Consider the following 23063-nt stretch of genomic DNA (forward strand, 5'->3'; position numbering starts at 1 on the left):
CATTTTTTGAATAAATGGAACAGAATGTAATTTAACTCCTAGTATCGTGATCTTCATGGTAGTTTTACCTCGTTCAGTTGTAATAATGGATTCTGATTAAAACTATTGATATAGTTATAACTTAAAAAAGAAAAACACCTGGAGTACATTGTATATTTGTGTGTAATAGAGAGTCCAAATCATAATTTGACCGACAAAATCCGAAATCAAACATTTGTTAATGGTATTGAAATACCACATCAGCTTCTTTTTGCTGTCTCCTTCATACAATCTGTCTACATATGTATTTATGTCTGTCACTACCAGAGACAAGACAAATGCTCTAACAGTCTAACGTTGTATTAATTTTGACTGTCACCAAACAAAACAACATTATGAGCAGCGTAATAGATAAGAAACGTTGAATCCAGCAATGTAGGGAAAACAAAAACATTTTTTTCATGAAAAATTGACTACCACATGCATCTTCTTTATTTTCTGCAAATAAACATTACAACAAAAAGAAACTTGCCGACAGTAAAAATAATTTGGGTATTGTAAGATCGAGGGGGTCATCGAAAATGGCAGAAATGTACGATGGGTATGTACAAAATATGGGAAAAATATTCAGGTGGTCAGAAAAGGAAGGAATTTGGTCCATTCCCTATGTTTTTTTTCGAATGGTCCTAGTTTTTAGTACCCTGTGTGTGATTTTGCATTTAAGGCTAAATTTAGCTTCTTTCTAATTTGATTGGTTGGTGCCGACACATTTTGTACGAATTTTTTTATGTTTATACTGGAAATTTTTGGATTAGAATGGTAACTGTGATATCGGGTTTGAATCTGAATTTTCAAACATACAATCTTTGATTCTAGAGATAAACGTGTTTTGATTTGCTTCATCATATGACCATGGAATTTGACAGCTATCATGTGGCTAAATTTCAGCCTGAGTTGTGTTGTTGTTTCTTTGTTATTTCCTTTTTGAATTTATTAACATGGAGTGTTGCCAATAAGATAAAAGAGCAGTGGTTATGATCCTAGTTGGTAATAAAGTTTTTGAAACTACACTAGGTGAAATAATTAGACCACCAATTTTTAATTTTATCATTTTAATTGAATAAATTATTAAAAAAAATCGATTTAATCGTCAACCTATCTAACTCCGATATTTATTGACTAAACTAAAATCTTATTTTCATAAAATAAAAGGACCAAATTCTAACAAGTTAAAATAAAAAGATTAATTTCATTGCTTTTAGAAAATAAGAGAGACCAAAATTTGACATACTAAGATAAAAGAGATAAATTTTCAATTTCCATAAAATAAAGTGATGTACGAGATTTTAGATTAGTTAATTCGAAATTTGCCCACGCCCCATGATTTGAAGCGTTGATATGGCATTAGAGATGCTCCAAAATCTTGAAACAATGAAGGAACTATCATGTCATGTCCTGTACCTTTAAAGCTTATTAATGGTTTCTGGCCAATAACACTGGTGAAGCAAGCCGGTCCACACCATGACCCACTTTTTTTCTTTTAATACCTAAATCCAATCGAACATCAAGGGGGAACTTTAGTTGTCCGTATAAGAACTTCCACTAGCTTTGGACAAAATTAGGACAATTCAGTGCTTATAATGATCTATTATTGAAGCGGTTGTAATCAGTTTCCAAAGATTAACAATAACTAATTTAGCTCATGCTTATGTGCACTGGATAACTGGACATTTGGGGTTTGATTGACTTGCTTTAACATCTTCTCAAATCCTACCTGGTATTTGATCTAATAGGTGAACACTTTTATCCATCATTTCGGAAATCGGCATTAGTTAACAGGGCTGTGGGTTCATCTGAACGCTGATAGTCCATAGCTCCATCGAAGTGATGGGAGAGTAGTCGAAGAGATCAAACAAATGGTTAAAATACACGTATTTGATGTCTATTTTAATATGGGTATTGGAATTTAACAGTCCTCCGACCAACCACATGGAAAAACATTAAAAAGCTTAACATATGTTTTGGATACATACTTATGCCCACACTCGCATTGTGTTCATGTAACATAGCTCAAGTTACTAGTATGGCATAACTACCATGTTCTAATTTTGCTTTAGGTTATACTGCCTGTATTGATTCTGACAAAAGTAAGAACTTGAAATTTTTACCCATATAACAACGAGACTTTAATACCGATAAGTAAAACAAACTTCATGAATAAGGGGAAGAGATAACCTGGGAGGCTTAGCCATGAGATTATGATGTCTAAGAGGTGAGAGCACCTCACACCCTAGGCCATAGAACCTGTTCATGCGGCAACCATGGATTCAAAATAGCCATGGTACCCCTGTTTCATATGTCAATGTTCAGGATCATCAATAGAGAATCATGTTGTGTTCAATGTTAGCAACAAATTCACCCATAATTCGACATATTTATTACAACACAGAATATCCTCTACTGAAAGTACATTGTAGAAACCGGGTAGCAAACGTCAGCTATGATTATGGATTCTTGCTAGATGTTCATAAGTAAGCAACTTAAAATGTGTAACTGTGTATACTAATGGTCAGGGACGAAAATTTCTGATGTTGTTTGCAGCAGCACCATTAATTTCTTGCCTTTCAGTTACTAACACATTTATAATTGCACCAATTTTGGGCAAGAATCTGCAATTAATGAGTCATTGACATAGCAAACATCAGTTATTTTTATGGAATTCATATGTAAGCAATATATAGTAATTGTGTATACTTAGGTCAGGGAAGAAAATTTCTGATGTTGTTTGCAGTTGCACCATTAATTTCTTGCCCTTAGTTACTAACAAGTTCATAATTGCACCAAATTCGGACAGGAATCTCTAATTAATGAGTCATTGACAGAGCTTTCACTAACTTTGCATTTATAACCATAGGTGTTGCATCATGTATAATAGAAAAAGAACCACTAATGCACTTAAAGGGTGAAAATCGCCAAGAGTAGAAGAAACAGAGTTGTTAGTATACAAATATAAGCATATAACAGCAATAAATTAAGCCTCTTCCTTTATATGTAGGATTCAAAATGCTATATATACCAAAAAATATTGAAGTATGTGCCTCTTCAAGAAATTTTCTATCAAAAGGTATCCTTGAGCACAATGATAATAAGGCAAAGGAAAAGAGGGTAAACAGACCAAATTCAATCAGGTTGTATACTCTGATTACGTTAAATTTTGAGCTATATGACAATCAACTCAAAATAAAAGGCTTCTAACACCAGGACTAAGAAATTAGAAGAGACACAAGATGCAATTCAAAAGAGTTTTAAAAACTTTGATATTATCAAAGATCCACCAAAGGATACTACTTCAACGATATACAGAACATTGCAGTTAGTATCCTTGGAGTACGGTCTACAAGTCTCCGGAATTTGGGTTTTTGAGACAAGAATCGACTTGATGAAACAGTAATAGTGGGTCCTGATGAGACCATAAAGTCTTTTCTACTTCAATGCATACTTTTCAAGGCTTTATCCAGATCTTCCTCCTAGAGTTTGTTTAATGTTTATTATCCTCAAAACAACAGGAAGATGAGCCATGACATTAACTTTAGCGGAAAAGATTTGCCTTGTTATCTTAAACACTCGGACCGGAGAAGCAAAAGTTGAGATTAGTATCCATCTCGATAATTCATTCTGCAAGTACTAGTTATATTCAAGGTGCTACAAGCAACAAATTTTACATCCTAAACCACTTGACCATGATTCAGAAAACCCTGAAAATTTCAGGATAGGGTGTTCCCAAATAAAGGTCAACAAGAATTTTGAGGAATTTACTTAGCTAAGATGAATGAAAGCAATTAAAATAAGCAATTGTTCCTTTGTCTTTGTCCTAGCTTTCAAAGAAAAGGGAGTTTCATGCATAGATCTAATTGATGAAGCAATATTAAAAAAGGATGAAGATAGAATATCAAAGTTTTTTCAACAAGCACATGTATCAAATTTGCAATTAAAAGTGTGATTTTCTGCTGTATAATACTACTATTAATAGAAAAAGAATCCTGATCAGTAATACCTTTTTCAATCACCACTTACTTTACCCTTTCCTTTCCAATAATAGTAAGCTTTAAAGTTCTTTTTCCTAATATAACAAATCAAAATTCTGGAAAAATTCCTCAAAACATAGTCAAATATTTCATCAAATAAAATTAATCTAAAATTCGACATTACATTCAAATTTAGAGGATCGATCTCTCCTTAACTCACAATCAGGCTTGATAATAAAAGCTATTGTCTCTTCTTCTTCTTTTTTTCCTTTTTCTTCTCCAAAATTATAGATTAAAATTGCCAATCCCTTTGGGACCAGAAAGAAAAAAGGACAGCGACATGAAGAAACGATGGGGAAATTAGTGAAAAGACAGACTACGAGTTTGTGCGTGAATCTAATATGAAACAAATCCACATTTTTTGTGTGTGGATTACAGTTTTATTAGATTCACGCACAAAACCCGAAATATGGCTCTTCTTTTTTCAATTTTTTTAAAATTGTTTCAATAATTCCTTTATTCATCCAAATATGAGATGAACAGGGAGAGACTGAAAGAGGTTTCAATTTTGATTGTACAGTGGAAATTTGAAATGGATTTGGGAAAGATTTGGAATTGATGAACCCTAATGTAAGTGGCTCAGGTGTAACGGCAATACATGACAACCAGATGGATCATCGAATCTTTTAATTTACAAACATGTGCGTTTTGCCTTTATTGGAGACAGGCGGTGCAATGAACTAGGAACAACTGTACTTGGGACGGGTGGTGCAAATTACTAGGCAAATAGATTTGGTATAAATTTTTTTATATATATAATAAAATTAATGGTCAAATTTAATTAAAAAATAAATAATAATTAAATTAACTTAAAATATAAATATGAGGTAAAAAAATAATTCATAGGATTTTAGTTAGTTGAGAAAATATAGCATTTTTTTATTATATTTTGTTGATTATATTTTCATGGCATAATTTTTTATTTGGTCCTTTAACTTTACCAAAATAGTTATTTTAGCCTTTTATTTATTTTTTTGTCTCTTTCAGCCCTTCAATTTGCATTACTTGTCAAATCACCTTAAAATAGATAAAAAAGTTAACCTCTGTTAACTTTGTTGACGTGGTATCTGCATGGTAGTCCACGTATAGTCATGTCAATAATTAATTAATTTTTAAAAATTTAAAAATATCAAAAAAAAATTTATAATTTTTATGCTTTTTTAAATAATTTTTAAAAATAGTTTTTATACTTTTTTGAAATTTTAAAATTTTAAAATTAATTAATTTTTAATGTAGCATTCACGTACATGCCACGTCAACAAAGTTAACAAATATTAAATTTTCATCATTTTTAGTCGATTTGATAAACGACGCAAGTTTAAGAACTGAAAAAATGACAAAAAAAATCGAGAACTAAAATAGATTTTTTTTTCAAAATTGGAGAATTAAATTAATAACTATACCTATTTTCATAATTAACTTTCCATGGTTTTTCTTTATTGTTAAATTTCATACTTTAGCCGAGCAAAAGAACACCTTTTTCATTTTATTTGTAATTCATGGCAATTTAGTAACGCTACTTGTTTACTTATTATAAGATTTTTCTAAATAAATAAAAAAAATTTATCATCTCTTTGTTAAAAATATTAAATTAACAAAAATTATAAATATTAAGGACTAAATCTATCATTATATGTTTGAAATTTAGCCCCTTAGCTTTGTGAGAGTCTGATTTGACAACCCATTCTTAGTAACCTTATTATTTTGGGGCTACCTAATCTCACCGAGCTAGGCCCATAGGCCTGTTATAGATATAGATAAGTCCAATGTGCTCCACTTGGGCCAGTAATTGTTATATACAAGCTTTGGGCTCCCTTAATCAAATCATATGTCTTAGACCTTTTTTTAATCATATTTTGATTAAATTAGAGTCCAGCTGAATTAGACCTCTTAATAAGGATGGAGCTTTTTCAATACTGTTTTCTTCATCCATAAGATTTAAACTCGATTTTACATAAGAAGCATCTAACTTCTCATGGTAGGTATAAAAAAAATCTATTTATTTTATGATATCAAAAAAATACATAAAGTTGATTTTAAACAAAAAGGTTAAAATATGTCATAAGTCTATGTATCTTTGTAAATTTGAGATTTAGTTCTTGTACTTTTTAGATTTCAAAATTCAGGTCCAACTATTAACATTGTTAAAAATTATTTTATTAAATTCAGGTTCATTACAATATTTTTTCTAAATTATATTGTTATAGACCTGAAATTTGAAATATGAAAGGTAAATAAATTAAATTCCCGAAAATAAAAGTACAAGAACTAGATTCTAAATCTATGAAAAATACAGGAACAATATGGTATATTTTAACCTAAAAAAGAAATGCAAATTTACATTTTATTAATTACTTATTGTTATTTTTAAAATTTTAATCAATATTTTTAATTTAAAATACATCAAACCCAAAAATATGGTCTTGAGACTAATGAGGAATGGATCCATTCATGCATGCATTTGAAGAATAACATCAAATAATATATAAAAATCCTAAAAGTCAAATTGTGGGAAGAAATAATATTATCGAAAGCCTTGAATAACGGTTAGTTATGGTTGTTAGTTAAAGTGCAGTTGGTCATCTAACATCACACTTTCACTTTCATGAGTCTTGGGACTATACTTTTGGCGATTGGACCGACCTTAAAGAAGTGGATAATCTTTTGAAATAACATATGCCCAAACGCGTTTTCATTAACATATGACTCCTGGTCTTCCATCAAGGATATCATATTTTTCTAGGTCTCCAGTGTCCCATACTTTTATAGGTTACATCTCTGTTTAATATTGATTCGAGTTAGGTTGAATCTTTATATAAGAATAAAAGATGTGGTATAATGTAGTATTAAATCTAAATAGATTTGATTAAAAATTTTAAAAAATTTAATTAAAAATAAATTGTAATTTTTAAAGTTATTTAAACAAAATTTTATTATTACATACCTTAATTATTTTATAATTTTTAAAAAAATTAAATTAAATTTTATCATCTTTAGAGAGCAACACGTATTTTTACTATTAGGCTAATTTACAAAATAAACTTTTTTTTTATCACTTAACAGTGGCAAAAAGCATTACCTGCCTTTAGACTTGTCCCTGATCTTAGCACCAAACCAAAACTTTAACAAGCTGATATTGTATTGAAGTTCATTTGTGAATGTGTCATTCTATTAGAATTAATTAAATTATTTTTTATTATTAAATAAATTAATTTAGTTTATATATTATTAAAAAAATTAAATAAGATTAAATTGAAAAAGTTAACAGTTATTGTTTAAAAAATATTATTTATTATTTAATAAAATTATTATTTAAAAAAATGGTTCTATAAATAAAATCATTTATTTGGAGACACTTTTATATAATAAATGTTAATTCTATTACAATTTAAACTTAATTTTATTTAATAATATAAAGATTAAATTAATCCATTTAATAATAAATAAACTAATTTGATCCAATTTTTATAACATAAGAATTAGACCTTCGGGCCACCTGACTCAGCTCGGCCCAAAAGCCTGTCTAAAAAATAGGAGGGTTTGTGCAATATATAGGCTCAAAAAATAAACTTAAGCAAAAAATGAAGTCCGTTTAAAAAATGAGTCAAGCCTTTATTAAGTCATTTTTTGCTTAAGTCCGGCTTGAATTCACAAAAGGAAAAAAAAATCTACTATTTTTTGTTGTTTTAATGCTATTTTCTTCTTATTTTCTCTTTATTTTGCTACAATTTTACTATTATGTTCTTACTATTTTGTTGTTATTGTTTGGATATTATATAACACTTGTTTTATTGTTAATTTTGTTATTATTTTATAGGCATTTGCTTGTTAAGTTGTATCTATCTTAATGTTATTTAAATATACATATTTTTTTAAAGTTTAGAAATATTTATTTTAATATTTTTAATATTTTTGATGTATTATATATATATTAAAAATTATATAAAAATAATATAAAAAATTAATACGGACGGGTCGAGCTCAAATTTTAACATTTTTATCCTGGTTAGACTTGAATAATAATTTAAACTTATTTTTCGGACTGAACCCAAACTTAACAAATGGAACTAAATTCTTTATTCCGGCCTTGGACACCTGTAAGGACCTCTCAGTGATATATATCACTTTATTTGAAATGGTATTAGATAATATCAGAACCATGACCATTCAAATCTGCTGTTTCGTTTTCAAGGGGATTGAAGCGTTAGAAGCCGACAGGTATTGCCCAGATTTGTGTTTGGATTATTTAACCGCTGGCTTTGGGGGGGCTAACATTAATGAACACTTGTTGATTAAATGCGAAACTTCAGTATCTTGTTCTTCCCTCACCAAGCTGTTGTTTAATAGTTGTTCATTAGTTGTTTAGTAGTTATCTTACCCACTGGTTTTTTTGTTTGAATGACATGTTTGAAAACGACTACTAAAGCAATGGGGCACAGTCACTTACTCTCAAATACTTCTTTTCTGGCAATTTTGGTGTGTTCTTACACAACTTTCTATTTTATCTTTTATTATGAAACGGAAATTAAAGTTCAACACTTGGCATAAAATTTAGAGTTGATTTAAATTTTTTATTTAAATATTATTGAATGATTAAATTAAAAATCGATGAATTAATTAGTTTAATCATCAATTTAGATGGATGAAAACAAGAATCAAAATTTATCTCTACACAGAGATAATAAGGAGGCTATACTCTTCCAAATTTTTTAAGATTTAGAACTGAGATACTTAATAAAAGAAAAAAAAATTAAATAATTTAAATTTTTATCTAAATAATATAAATAAAATAATTATTAAGGAAAATGGTGGAACACCCCTATCAGTCATATCTCTCCTTGCTGCAAATTTGTTGAATGAAAAGATGAAAAGACATGACTCAATTGGCATGTCTTTCTAATATATAATTAATTAAGTCTTGTTAATCACAATAAGTTTATATTAAGAACCATTAATGTAATTGTTCCAAAAAGATGACCAATGTCCCATACATCATTTCATTCAAGTTGCTGTTCTAGCCATCAATTTGCCCTATGTTTCAGGCCATTAACATCTCCACATTGCAAAATATCTTATCCTTTTGGACCCAAATAACATGACACAGTAGTTACTGTCTAAAAACTTATTTGAAACATGAACTTAGATTGTTTCATTATTTTTTAATTTTAAGAAAGGGATGAATAATTACATCCTTAATTAGTATCAAACCTAAACAATAATCCAAAACTACTAGATAAAAGTAATTTAAAAGACAAAGACCACATCAGAAATTCCATTGGCTTCCTCGGTCCAAGGGAGATCGAGCTTTAATTTGCCATCGGCAGACCACTCGGGAGCCACCTCGGTACCGTTCAAGTAACAGGTCTTTGGAGCAACATTAGAATAGGCTAGGAAGTTCCCACTACCTTTGATTTTGAGCCTTGCAGCTGCTGCTCCGGTCTCGTTGTAGTCCAATTCTTGTATTGTCCCTCCGGAATTGAACATGTCGGTTACACCGATAGGGGCAAATTTGGCAATAGGACCAAGGTTTTTCACGGGCACGAAGCTGAAAATCTCGAATGAAGATGATTGGATGGTGACCTGGATCGGATTGGATTTCGGTGTCAACAGGAGTAGGCTTTCAGCTTGGTCTAGGTAGACAACATACTCTTCAGCCTCACCCATTGCAGCAGCTTCCATGCATTGGTCCCATTCGATATCGGTGATGTGCACTGAACCGGTGACAGGCTTGTAGCACTGTGGATAGCCGATGATCCTCCGAACCTTACCGTCCCAACCGGCACCTTGGCAGTTGAAAGCTCCAATAACACCTCCATACTGCACAAAGTCGTAAATTTGAGATCATATATGAAAAGTAACTTCATGTACAAGTAAAAAAAAAAAATGGTAATAATGGAGGTACCTTATTGAAATTCCATAGCTTGAGAAGGGACTTATTATCGATTAAAGGGTTTACAAAAAGACAATCTCGGGTCGGAAGGGCAAAGCGCTGGCACTTCGGGATGGTGCCATCAGGGTAAACCAGCTTCTTAATAAGGTCAAAATTATGGCAGCCAAGGGAGTCGCTCAGATAAACTGGTCCACCGCATATTGCCCTGGATCCAGCATGATATTTGGCACAAACATGGTCGGATTGGAACATGTCCCAATCAGGTTGTATGATCTGACCCATCCACAAGCTATTATAAGCACAGTGGATCATGTGAACACCTTGCAACCAGAAAACTCCATTCGGATCCCCATTCGGGTCTTGAAACCAGAAATCATCACCTGTAGTGAAATATAGATGAGACCAAAACTTGTTTTTGGTACACTTAATGTAAAGTGGTGGGAATTAAAAGACGTGTTTGAGTTTCGTACCAACTCTGCCCATGGATATCTGTTTTGTCCCAAGGAAGAAAAAATCATTGCATTGTTGCATGCTGGAGATGATTCCAGTCCCTTTGAAGTTCTTTGACAATGAACTCGATAAACCATTGTAGTAAGCCTTGGCAAGGTTAACCCTGCCTCCGTTCTTCGGATACATATTCGAGAGTCTGCATTAAGAACATAATCATATAGAATCTTTACAATGCTTCATCAAACATATAATATAGTACTAATTCGAGTTTATAAAGTTACTTACGTGGATGACATCGACTTTTACTCCAGTAACACCGGATTCAGAAAGATGAGAATGCATGGAATCAAAGAAATCATCAGCTTGACTTGGATGAACCAGTCCAATCCCACCTTCAACAATTTTATCCACGGCCAAATCCGGCATGGTCCCCTCAAGTCCTGGAGAGACATTACAAGGAACCACCTTACAGTCGAGGTGAGTTGCTCCTGGTCTAACACCACCCCAAGCACCACAAAGAGCATGCCACACCCAAATGTCGTCTAAACCTTTGAACTCGGTTCTCAAATCCCTTGTAAATGCCTTCAAGCCGAAGTCATCACCCTTGCAGTCAAAGCTTTCACAGTTTCCATTTGGGAGCCCACTTCCTTCTCCTTCAAACATAACATCCAATTCTTGTTTCAGCTTCTTGATCTTGGTTTCAAACTCGGAAACATCAGTAGCACCGGATTGAAGTGCCTTGTCACGAGCCTTGACCGCATGTTCGATTTCAATGGCCTTAGTGATCAGCATCCTAGGCTTTTGTGGATTGAATGACAAGGCATTAGAACCCAAGAAGGAACCACCCTTGTATTTTCTAAACTTGTCACACTCTTCAAACCTATGAAGCCTAGCAGTCATTTGTTCCCCACCAAGGACAAGGTTTTTAGCATCCTCATTAGGGTCATCACCATCATTATTAATGCTTTGCCACCCATCATCAATGATGACAAACCTCAGCGACACCCCTGCATCGGCAAACTCTTTAACACCCTGCCATACACCAGCCGGTTCAACGGTTAAGTAAAAAGCATCCCAAGTGCACCAACCAAATTTGTCAACCATACTAGGAAGGCTCTTCTCTTCCAAGACCTTAAAGGTATTAAGATGAACCCTAATGGCACTAAATGCTTCTTTCATCAAGTTGAAAGGGTTTTCAGACACATGAACATAAGCTATTGAACTAAAACAACATGACTTAACATGACTAGACCCACTCTCAGCAAAGATCATGACATGTCCATCATTACCAGGTCTAAGAGCAGACCTGAAACCACCTTCAATGATGGGTATAATTATTACATAGGACTTAATTTCAGGCACATCTAAAACTACCCATTGAGTTTCCATTTGCAAATCAGACCCTGAAGTTCCAACCCATTGTGTAGACCACCAGGTTTTGAACCTAAAGATACTCAAAAAGTTCCTATCAGCAAACCTACCCAATGAGTTCAGCACACTATCAGATGGCTCATCAGTATTGAACCCTAAGAACCCACCTTTGTGAGACAAAGCCTTGACTCGTTGAACCAAAGGAAACGGTGCATCAGACTCTGTTTCATTACAAACCAACGAAAATGGTCTGAAACTAACATTGCTAGGAACATCATGTAATAAAGGACAACCTTTGACACTGAACTTTCCCTTACATAAATCAAAACACTGATCCAAACTACTAGAACGAAGACGATTCAGAATAGAATTAACAGGGTTGTTTGGAGGTGCCATAACAAAAGCCAAAAAACTCTCAAATCCTAAACAGATTTATACACACAAAGATTGAATTTTTGGTTGTCAATGTGGGGATAACAAGAGACAAGATTTATACACACAAAGGGACCACTTTTTTTGGGGACTCTAAATCCTAAACAGATTTTAAGTTAATGCAGCGAGTGATTTACGAAGAAATGTGGGAAATAAATTTGGTAAACTTTAAAAAAAATGGAAAAAAAGGTTACAAGGAAAGAACAGTTATGGTAGTTGATGAACTTAAAAGAAAGAACACTGATTTTTTGCTTGCACACGAAGAAGATTTGGTGATGAGCTTTGTTTCAAGCTATGGATGTATATATAGAGAAGTTAAAGGACGTGGGTGTATAGTAAAAGCTGAATTTAAAATAGAATCAAAGTTTATCTAGATAAAAAGAAGATCATGTTGGGCGGTTGATTGTTAGTTTCCTGTTAATTTTGTCTTGCCTTGTTTTTAGTTAAAATCTTCGTACGCATAGAAACCTAATTTGATTTTTTGGTGTATGCATGCATGTATGGATGTTATGTTATGTTAATGTATGGTGAAAGAGAACTAGAAACTTCTTTAAACACTTAATATTGAACTTTGTGAATTTATTTTTATTTAGTTGTAGGGGCCAGTACTTATGCAGAAAGTAAAAAATGGTCGGTCAGAAATTTTATTTATTTTATTGGGAGATACCATTGGCCATAAGCCATTGACATGGGAAATGATGACATGAGGAAAGATCTCAAAGGTTTAATTTCGATTTGAGTCCCCCTACTATGATAAAACTCGAGATTTAATCTTACTCTAATTTAACATAACTTAATATCTCTATTTTTATAATATTACTAGTAGATCCAACTAATAATGTACAACTAGTAATAAATTTACATGTTGATCAAGTACTTAATGTGATAAAAAAATCCCTATCTCTATGAAAATTAATCTTTTCGAGGTTCATATTTATTCCACCTAATAATATCATCATCAAGACTTAAAAATTAATTTCTCTCTGTGTGAGTGTAATATGCCTTTTCACTGCATTCAACTTTTATTAGTCTCATCATCACTTTAAATGCAATAACTAATGGTGTTATTAATTCCAACCTCAAAACCAAATTTAAAAAGAAGGATTGAATTCTAAATCGTAATGTAGTACATGGACTAAAACCAGAATTAGTTGAATCCCAAATAGGTCTTTCTGCACGGATTTGTGGAGAGCAAGGTATTATCCAAAGCACGAAAGCCAACCTTAGTGTTGGGTAAAGGGTAAAGCTACTAATGAAATTATTTCTATAAAAAAAATTATACTATTAATGGTTAACAAAGTGAACAAACACTAAAAAATTATTGTTTTTTTAATAGAAACATTCAATTTTTAGACCAATTTAATAAAGGAAATAATTAGATATGGTGGCCAACTGATCTCTCCAGAAGACTGCAGAGATTTCTGGCCGATTAAGTGCGTATTGAAATTAATTTTCCAATTTAATGTTTAATTAATTATATGTATTAAAATATTAAAATAATATTTTATTACTATTTTTAGCTTGCTAATTAAGCATTTAAAGGTATACCATAAATAGTGTAAAAACGAATGTCCTTTTCATGGTCAAAATGGTCAATTCAACGTGAATCTCCGGACCCAAAGTGACCCATGCCCGACTATCAATCAAATCTTTTCTCAAAGTCAAAATTGAGGGTGAGTTTTGATAGGTGTTTTGGTGTAGAACGGTTAATTTATTTTTTTCACCCTATAATATTTAATTTTATTGTTACTGTTATTTTTATATTAACCACAAATGAATATATTGTCTATTCACACCCATCAATAATTACAAAAAAATTATAATATCTTCAAATTTTGGTAGTTTTGTTATATTTCATTATTTTAAAATTTTAAAATTTAAATCTAATTATTAGTTGATTATTTTTTTAAAAATTTGTAAGCATGACATTTTGAAATAAAATAATAGTAATTTGATAATAGGCTTATTCATGGACCAAGTTACTTGTTTAAACCCAAATGTCCATTCAAAATTTAGGAGAATTTGAATAAAAATATTAGACTCAAAAAATGGGATAAGATAAAAAGAAATTAAGCCCATTTAAAATATAGGCTAAGCTTGGACATAGAACTTCAAAGGCTGGATCTAATTTGGCCCATTTTTTTAAGTTTAAAATGTTTTATATTATGTTATTTTTATATAATATGTAAGTTTGGCCCGTTTAAAAGTGTGTAAATATCATGTCTAGGCCCGATCGAACCTGATCCGACCCATGAACATCTCTATATTTTATAATCATATAAAAAATATATTATAATGAATTTAAATTTAACAAAAAAAATCAACGGGGTTAACAAATAAATTTATAATTTTAATTAAAAATAAAGAAATTAAAATTCTTGAAATAAAAATAAAGAGTTAAATTTCAAATTTATGAAAAATATAAAAATTTAGACTATATTTTAAGATAAAATATATACAAGTGGGATATGTTTCATTTCTAACGATATTTTTTTCTTTTTGGAAAAAAACAGAAAGTGAGGATATAAATCTTACCATTTCATGGAAAGTGGAATAAATGGTTGCTTGAAAGTTGAAAGGTTTAAAATAAAAATATTTAAATATTTAAAAAATTTATTTTTGCATATTATTATTAAGTTATCTTCATTATTTTGAATATAAATTACTTATTTTTACATAAAAATTAAAATAATTATAAATTAAATAAAAATAGAATTTAACTAAATCAGAAATCATTCAAATACCATCGATTGCATCAATTTTCATTTTCTCAAATTTTTAGCTCAACTTTAAGTCAAACTATGACATTAATCTCTACATTATGTATAAATTGTAGATTTAGTCCATGTACTCTATTTTAATCAATTTTAATTTCTATACTTTTTGAATTTTGAAATTTCAGTCTTAACCCAAATAATAACAGTTAAATTGGTTAGGTTAAATTCTACCATTACTCTCGTATTATGCGTAAGTTGTGGGTTTAATCCCTACTGTCCATTTTGTCATTTTTAGTTTCTATACTTGTCGAATTTTGAAATTTCAATGTTGACTTTTACTGGATAGTTATTAAATCTATTAACTAAAATAATACGACTATTTTGTGAGTAATAAGAAACGAACAAGGCTTTATACATATGATAATATGTTTATCGAATAAGATTTTAAACGTATTAAAATTTAACTTAAAAAAATTTAATGACTATTGTCCAATAGGGATATTACATGACGGTTATATTTATTGATCAATAGGGATATTACAATCCTTCTTCAGAGTTTATATTTATTAGCATAAGAAGTATAAATGAAATAAAACTCTACTTCTAATGAATATTAGAGCCCTAAAGTGCATCAAACTTATCTTGATATTGATGAATACCCTTTAATAATAAAATATTTATAACAAAAAAAATAATTTTTAATTAATTTATTTTTTTCAATAATTTATCAAACAAGACCTAAGTGTGAACCTGCTTAGTTCACCTATCATTCTTTTCTCTCTTTTGTGAACCCGCTTAGTTCACCTATCATTCTTTTCTCTCTTTTCTTTTTTTGAAAAAAAAAATCATAGTGCTTATTTAGTGAATTTTATATAATTCAACGAAAATTCAATTAAATATATCTGTAACGACTCATATTTTATGGGCACCGGAAAAGTGAGTTTAGGGCCTCCGTCTTAGGAAAATGAGTTCGTAAATATTTTTATTATTAATTACTTACTATTAATAACAAATAATATTAATTAATATTAATTGCTAATAACTTGTAATTTGATTAATTGATAAGCATTTAAATTGTTATATAATTTCGATTGTTAATTGGTTTAGTAGTGGAATTTGATAAAATCGCCCTGAACTGAAGAAAGTATCTGTCCTAGCTCTGACCAAATATTCTTTCGTATCAAGAATCAAGAACGAAAATGTGGATATAGTCGAATGGTAAAATTTCTCTTTACCAAGGAGAAGACACGGGTTCGATTCCTGCTATCCGTCCAGGGCAATGTATTTAAGATAAGAGGATAAAAGATTCGTTATAGTTGACTGTAAATAGTTGACTGGAATTGGAATATAATACACCCCCCTAAAAGAAAAAATGACTAGTTAATTGTGACTTGAATTAATTTTTAATTAGGTGAATTTATTTTTAATTAGAAGTAATTATTAAATTGAATAGAGCATAAAAGCTTAATAATAGAATAGAGAAAGGATAAAGGATTAAATTAGTAATTAAACTAAATCAGAGAAATGTGTAAGTTAGAAAATAAATACATGTGTATTTAAATTATTAGTACAAATGTATATAATATATAAATTTACTTATAAATTAAGTAAAAGATACTTACTTATAAATTAAGTAAAAGATATTTACTTATTATTATTATTATTATTATTATTATTATTATTATTATTATCAATTAATTGAGATAATGACAAATGTATGGTGATGAAATATTACATGTGTACATTTGTGTATGAATACACATGTAATATTTTTATTTGTATTAATTAGATATTTTATTATTAATTATTAATTAAGTAAATGAAAGAAATAAAATGAAATAGAGAATAAATAAAATAAAGAAAAACAAGAAAAAAATAGAGAAGAAACGAAATAGAAAGAAAGAAAGAATAAAAGAAAATAAAAAAGAGAAATTAGGGTTTGAAAGCTTGAAAGTTAAATTGGTAAGTCAATTAAGTCCCTTTCTTAGTGATTTTGATGTTTTTGAAGTTCTGAGGTTGAATACTTTTGAATTTGTGTGAAAATATTGAAAGATGATATACTTTTTAGTAGGGTTTATGTTGAACTAATGATGAAATTGGGGGTTTAATTGATAGAAATTTTGATTTAAATTGATTAAAGGATTAAATTGTAAACAAGGTCATAAGTTTTGTGTTATAGGGATTAAATTGATAGAAATTCAAAATTATGGAAAAAATGATAAAAATTTGATGATTATATTAAAGTTTTGATGGAAATTGAATAAGGAAATAATATGAATTATAAAAAGGGAAGAAGATGAAAATAGTTAGGACAAATTTGGGATTTAGGTTAAAGTTGCATGGAAAGTTATTATTTTTTTTATAAAATATGTGTGTTATTAATTAATTATAATTATGCTAATTTTCGTAGCAAATAAAGAAACCGAGACGTTGAATGCGAAGGGAAAGGAAAAAGTGATCGAGGAGTAGCTAGAGAAAATATCGGTTTGTATTTCCTTAATTCAAGTTATTTATTATTAAATGTTTAATTTCAATATATGTTCATGAAAAATGAAATTGAGGTAAGTAGTGATATTTGAATTGAATGAGAATTAGATTTGATTGATGAATGTATACATGTGTGAAATTGAATTGTATAATGATTTGTGGTGAATTTGAAATTGTGATTGAATTGTTATTGTGATTGATTTGAATTCGAATGATTCTAATACCCTATTAACTAGTCGGGCTAGGGTGGATATAGTTGGCATGCCATAGGATAGGAAGAATTCAGGGATTCTTCGACCTCGAGTCGATGAGACACTTGGTGTGTTATATTTACTTCGGATAGATTTGATGAGGCGTTGGTCGCCACTTTGCTTCGGCTTAGCCGATGAGACGTTGGTCGTCACTTGTTTGCTTCGAACTATCCGATGAGGCGTTGGCTGCCACTCTGGTGTGTTTGGTTGGATCCGTGTATCCTTCAAAGTCCGAGTGATGTTAATAGGGGAAATATATGTGAAGAGAAAAATTAAATGAAATTGATAAATTAAATTATTGAATGAAATGAGAAAGTGATATTATAAGATGAAATGAGAAATACAATTTGAGCTATGAGATTGAAGGCATAAAACCAAGGCTCATGAATTATTCATATTTGAATGTGAATTGGATATTTATATGTGATTGAGAGATGAACCAAAGGTTCATGAATAGTTGGTAATCTTATTGATGAGATATTGAATCAAATACTGAAAATGATAGAATGAAAATATGATAACTTAGTATGAATTATATGTATGATTTGTTAATTATCTATGCATGTTTATAATATTTTATATTTGCTATAATTTGAATTATGGTAATATCACTGAGTATTTCCAATACTCAGCATACGGTTTGTTCTGTGCGCAGGCTAGGTAAAGTTGAAGTTTGGTGCAGCATCCGAGTCAATCCCGACCTCAGCTTAATTTCTGGTGATGAATCTATCTTTTGGAAATATGGCATGTATTAGGTTTTGTTTGTCACTTAAATATATTTTATGTTTTGGGTGTAAGATAATTTGTAACTTTTAAGAAGTATTTGAAATGAATAAATGAATGTTATTTGATCAAGATTTATAAGTCAATGTTTTGGGTATGAATTAGGTGTGTTTGATATGTGAAAATAGCTCAAAAATGGTGAAAAATCAGGTTTTCACACGGCTAAGTCACATGGGCGTGTGCCCAGGCCATGTGGCAAAGTCAGAATTTGTGAGAAAGTAAGATCTGCCCACGGGCTGGCCCCACGACCATGGGAGCCCCACGGGCATGTCCCAGGCCACACTTAATTTTTAAGGGTTAACATGTAGTTTGTCTCCAAAACTTATCCAAAAGTACCTAGTTAGTACTAGAACTTGTCCTTAAATTTGTATTTTTAAAATTAATTTATATTTTAAATAGACTTTTAATTTTTTAATTTATGCCTGTCATGTGTCATATTAAGAGGTTGTCTGTTGTTACTATAAGATTGATTATCAATATCACATTAGCACAAATTAGCAGTATTAATAGGAAGGTACAAATCTAAAGACGAAATACAAATTCAGATTCCAATTACATAAAAATAATTAAATACAAGATACTTTTAATAATTTCAAAGAAAACTATATATTTACCCTAAATATTTTAACCAAAAAATTTTAATGAAGTACAATCAATTAAAGCAGAGGAATGATGACGTGTGGGGCCAGCCTAACCCATTGCATAATAAAAAGAAGAAGAAGCAAATGGGCCCAAATTAACCAAGTTGGGTGAGAAAATCTACTTCAAAAAGTTGGAACCGACCTTTAACAAGGAAAAGATAAAAATAAGAAGAAAACAAAAACAAATTACAAAAGAAAATTATAGACAGAGACTTTTTTATTTATTCTTTCTAAAAATGATTTTTAAAATATTTCTGTTTTATTTTTTATTTTTGAAAATTAAAATACAGTTTAGTAAAGAGAAAGTAAAAATTTGTTTAATAAAAATATAAAAACATATTTTCTACCTATTTTCCAACCCATAGGAACATAATAAAAAACTAAAAAGATTCTTACATTTATATAGATTCGAAATAGGTAAGAAATTTAAATTTTTTTATCGAATTTTAGCAAACATAATATATTTTTGTAAAACTAATAAAAATAATTTTTATATATTAAACTGCTAATCAAAATGCAACTATTTTTATATAATATCAACTATCAAGCTAGATCTTTTATTTTTAATTTTTTTTCACATATTATATTAAAACCACTTCACAAGAAAATTTATGGAATAAATAGGAATAAAATAGGTATGTAAAATTAAGTTTAAGGGTAAAAATGGATCTTTCACTTTTATATAATAATTTTTATTAGAATTATAATTGTTTTTATATAATATCAAAATGCAATTATATTTACATAATATCATGCTAGACCTTTCATTTTTCTTTAAATTTTTTTTCACATATTATATAAAACCACCTCCTACGAAATTTTATGGAATAAATAGAGGCAAAATAGGTATATAAACTTAAATTTAAGGGTCAAAATGGATCTTTCACTTTTATATAACAGTTTTTATTAGAATTAAAATTATTTTTAAAATTATTATTAAATAACTAATCAAAATGAAATTATTTTTACTTAATATCAATATATATATTTTAGAATAATATCATTATATCTTTACTTGAGTTAGGAAGAAGAGCTTGCCTTGAAATGGTGTTGCCCTAACATGTTGAAGTCTTGACATTTGACTATTTGATTCAAAGTAGGGAATCAACATGGTTGAAAGGGGTTTTTTTACTGAAATAATTTAAAAAAAAATTATTTACCAAAATAAGTTGTTAGCCTGATTATTTATTAAAATGGGTTGTTTTTCTCATTCGCGCCTATCTGACAGACGCAATTCAATTTTTTATATTAATTTTTATATTTTTTTAAATAAAATATTTTTTTATTTTTATTAAAAATATTTAAATATATATACAGGTAAAAATACAGTCTAACGGGTCAAAATACGGGTAAAAACAGGTTGCGCCTGTCAAATAGGTGCGATTAATCGAGCCTGACAGGTAGGCTCGGATGGGCTGCCCACACAGTCCCCCTCCTGCAGCAGCAGACCGCCCACCCCGCTGCCCCTTCTGCCCGCACAGTAGATCTCCTGTAGCCTCTATTGCTGCATGCATGTAATTTTTTTGTTATTAATTATTAATTATAAAATATTTATGTTTAATGTTTATAGTTTTGGATTAATATTTTGTATGAATGTAATTTTTTTTTATAATTATTTTAAAATTAATTTGTTAGTAATTTAGGATTATGTTAAAATTTTTTGTGTTTGTAATTATTTTAAAATTAATTTATTAGTAATTTAGGATTAAGTTATAAATTGTTGTGTTTAGTTTAGTATTTGGTGAGTTTAACATATAAGTTTAGAAAAAAATTAAAAATCATTTCATTTTGAAAATGAATTTGGACAAATGATGTTTAAGCTCATTTAAATTTTTTAAGTTACTATTAAGTATTGGTATGTTAATGGTTGCTGTTAACTCATTTAATTTTTTTTATATCAACTTGAATATCAAGATTAAGTTATATAAATTATTTAACACCCATAAATACCAATGTTTCTAGTGTTTTGTATTTTAAGCAACAGACGTTCCTGTGGGCTCCACCATTTGCGCCTCTGAGATAGGCATGATTAGTCGCGCCTCTGAGAAAGGCTCAACTAGTTGCGCCTCAGAGATAGACGCAATCTGTATTCGTATCTATACATGGGTCATACTGATCCGAAAATAAAAAATAATATCTTATTTAAAAAAAAATATTTTAATATAAAAAAAAGAGTCGCGCTTGTCAAATAGGCGCGAATGAAAAAAACAACCCATTTTGGTAAATAATCCAGCTAACAACCTATTTTGGTATATAATTTTTTTTAACTTATATCAGTAAAAAACCCTGGTTGAAAGGCAATTGCTCAGTATACCCAAAATTGAACCATTAGAGTTGCTTAATTTATAAAATTGTTTGGTATTTGTTAAATTCTTTATTTCGAGTTTATTTTTTAATTTTTGTAGTTATTCATAAACAATATTAGCGATAATTTTCATTATCTTCTACCATAAGAGAACGTGCATGAATGAAAGACTGTACATTGATGTTCTTTAAGTTAATGACAAATTTTAACAAGGTACTGAGCTAGGATATGGAAGCTTATTTTATCAAGATTATGTTTCTTGGTGTTGTATTTTGGTTTACTTATGGAAGATGTTGCATAAATATATATTTCAATAGGATATTGAATAAAATAATATTTCTATCTCTTATATCTATCCATGTCCTCTTTGGTTATTTGCAAGTTACAAATTTTCTTTGTATATATTAATTTTTCGATTTTTTTAATGTTACCATTGCAGAAGCTTTAGTTGTTGTGCAAATTCTTAAAGGACAATTCTCGGCAAATAATATAGTTGGTTGCTCAAGAGAATAGAAGATGATTTATTTGACCTTGAAAATATATATAAAAGATAAAATTGAGACAAAATTGTTACTTTAAGTCTCATTTCTAATGAAAAAACTACTTTAAATACTAATTTGAAAATCATGATATAACTTAGGGGTTAATTTACAAAACAACACAGCAAAACCAAAACCATAAAGCAAAGAAAAACGGCCCAAGAAACAGCCCATAGAAACAAAGACCCAGCAGACTAATCAGCAGGGGATCTCTAAGACTATGCGTCCCAGCTGGAAAAACATCAACAAACCCCTACTTGAAACATAACTCCACCGCCTAGGGAAAGCAACAATTCATTAAAACCATCCATCACGTCCATCCATCAATCAGCAAGCTGGCAAAACCTACTCCCAAAAAAACCCATCTCCTACCTTGAATAAACCAACAATTAGCTTTCTTCAAAGAACCCCTCTCCCTTCAACTTCAGCAGCCCGTCCCCTCATCTCCCTACTTGTTCCGTCCATCTCTGTTCTTCGATCGCCACAGCTTCAACACCAGGAAGAACCCTATATGACAGATAAGTAGAAACTCCCAATTTAATTTCTTCAGACGCAATTGCATGAGCCACTCTGTTAAAATCCCTATGTATGAAACGAAAAACACAGAGATTAAAATTTAAACACCGCTGCTTTGAGTCTCTAATAAATGTTACGATTTCTGATCTGTCCTCATGTTCTTGCAGTTTGTAGATCACTGTCTGAGAATCTCCCTCCACCTCCACTTCACTCAGCCCAAGTTGTACATCTTGTAACGTCCCGATTTTTGGGTTTGGAAGTATTGGACCTTGAGTCTAGGATTGGGTAGAAGACAGCCCTAATAATTTGGATATTATTATTATTAGAAAAATATTACTGTATGTATGTTTCAAAATTTTTTATGAAAATTATTATTACTATAATTATTATTATTAGATAGGAAAATATATATATTTATAAAAGTATTGTTGTCTTGGTGTTTAAACTCTAGGAAAAAAATTGTTTTAATTTTTGCCTCATAGAGGGAATATGGGCATAAGGCTTTTAAAATAAATTGGGCAAGACTGGGCCTGAAGAAGCGTACCTGGCCAAGTGATTAGCATGCTAGGTAGTGGGAAGGAGAGTTGGGGTTTGACTCCCAGCATGTGCAAAAGTGT

At 30.1% G+C, this 23063-nt stretch overlaps 1 protein-coding gene and 1 long non-coding RNA gene across 2 annotated transcripts; both read right to left on the bottom strand.

The window, feature by feature from the left end:
• Positions 1 to 1955: 1955 nt before the first annotated feature.
• LOC121210922 (uncharacterized) lies at positions 1956 to 4739 on the bottom strand. Its single transcript, XR_005906193.1, has 2 exons — positions 4034 to 4739; positions 1956 to 2648 (listed from the first exon to the last, which is right to left on the bottom strand). It is a non-coding gene; the product is annotated as an uncharacterized lncRNA (long non-coding RNA).
• A 4262-nt stretch (positions 4740 to 9001) lies between these two features.
• On the bottom strand, positions 9002 to 12492 carry LOC107951300 (stachyose synthase-like). Its single transcript, XM_016886302.2, is given in 5 exon segments — positions 9002 to 9881; positions 9967 to 10334; positions 10425 to 10576; positions 10578 to 10600; positions 10690 to 12492. Coding segments are annotated over 5 exon segments (2598 nt in total). The 5' UTR covers positions 12172 to 12492; the 3' UTR covers positions 9002 to 9308.
• Positions 12493 to 23063: the final 10571 nt, after the last annotated feature.

Source organism: Gossypium hirsutum, chromosome A12, assembly GCF_007990345.1.
Source record: "Gossypium hirsutum isolate 1008001.06 chromosome A12, Gossypium_hirsutum_v2.1, whole genome shotgun sequence".
NCBI classification, from domain to species: domain Eukaryota; kingdom Viridiplantae; phylum Streptophyta; class Magnoliopsida; order Malvales; family Malvaceae; genus Gossypium; species Gossypium hirsutum.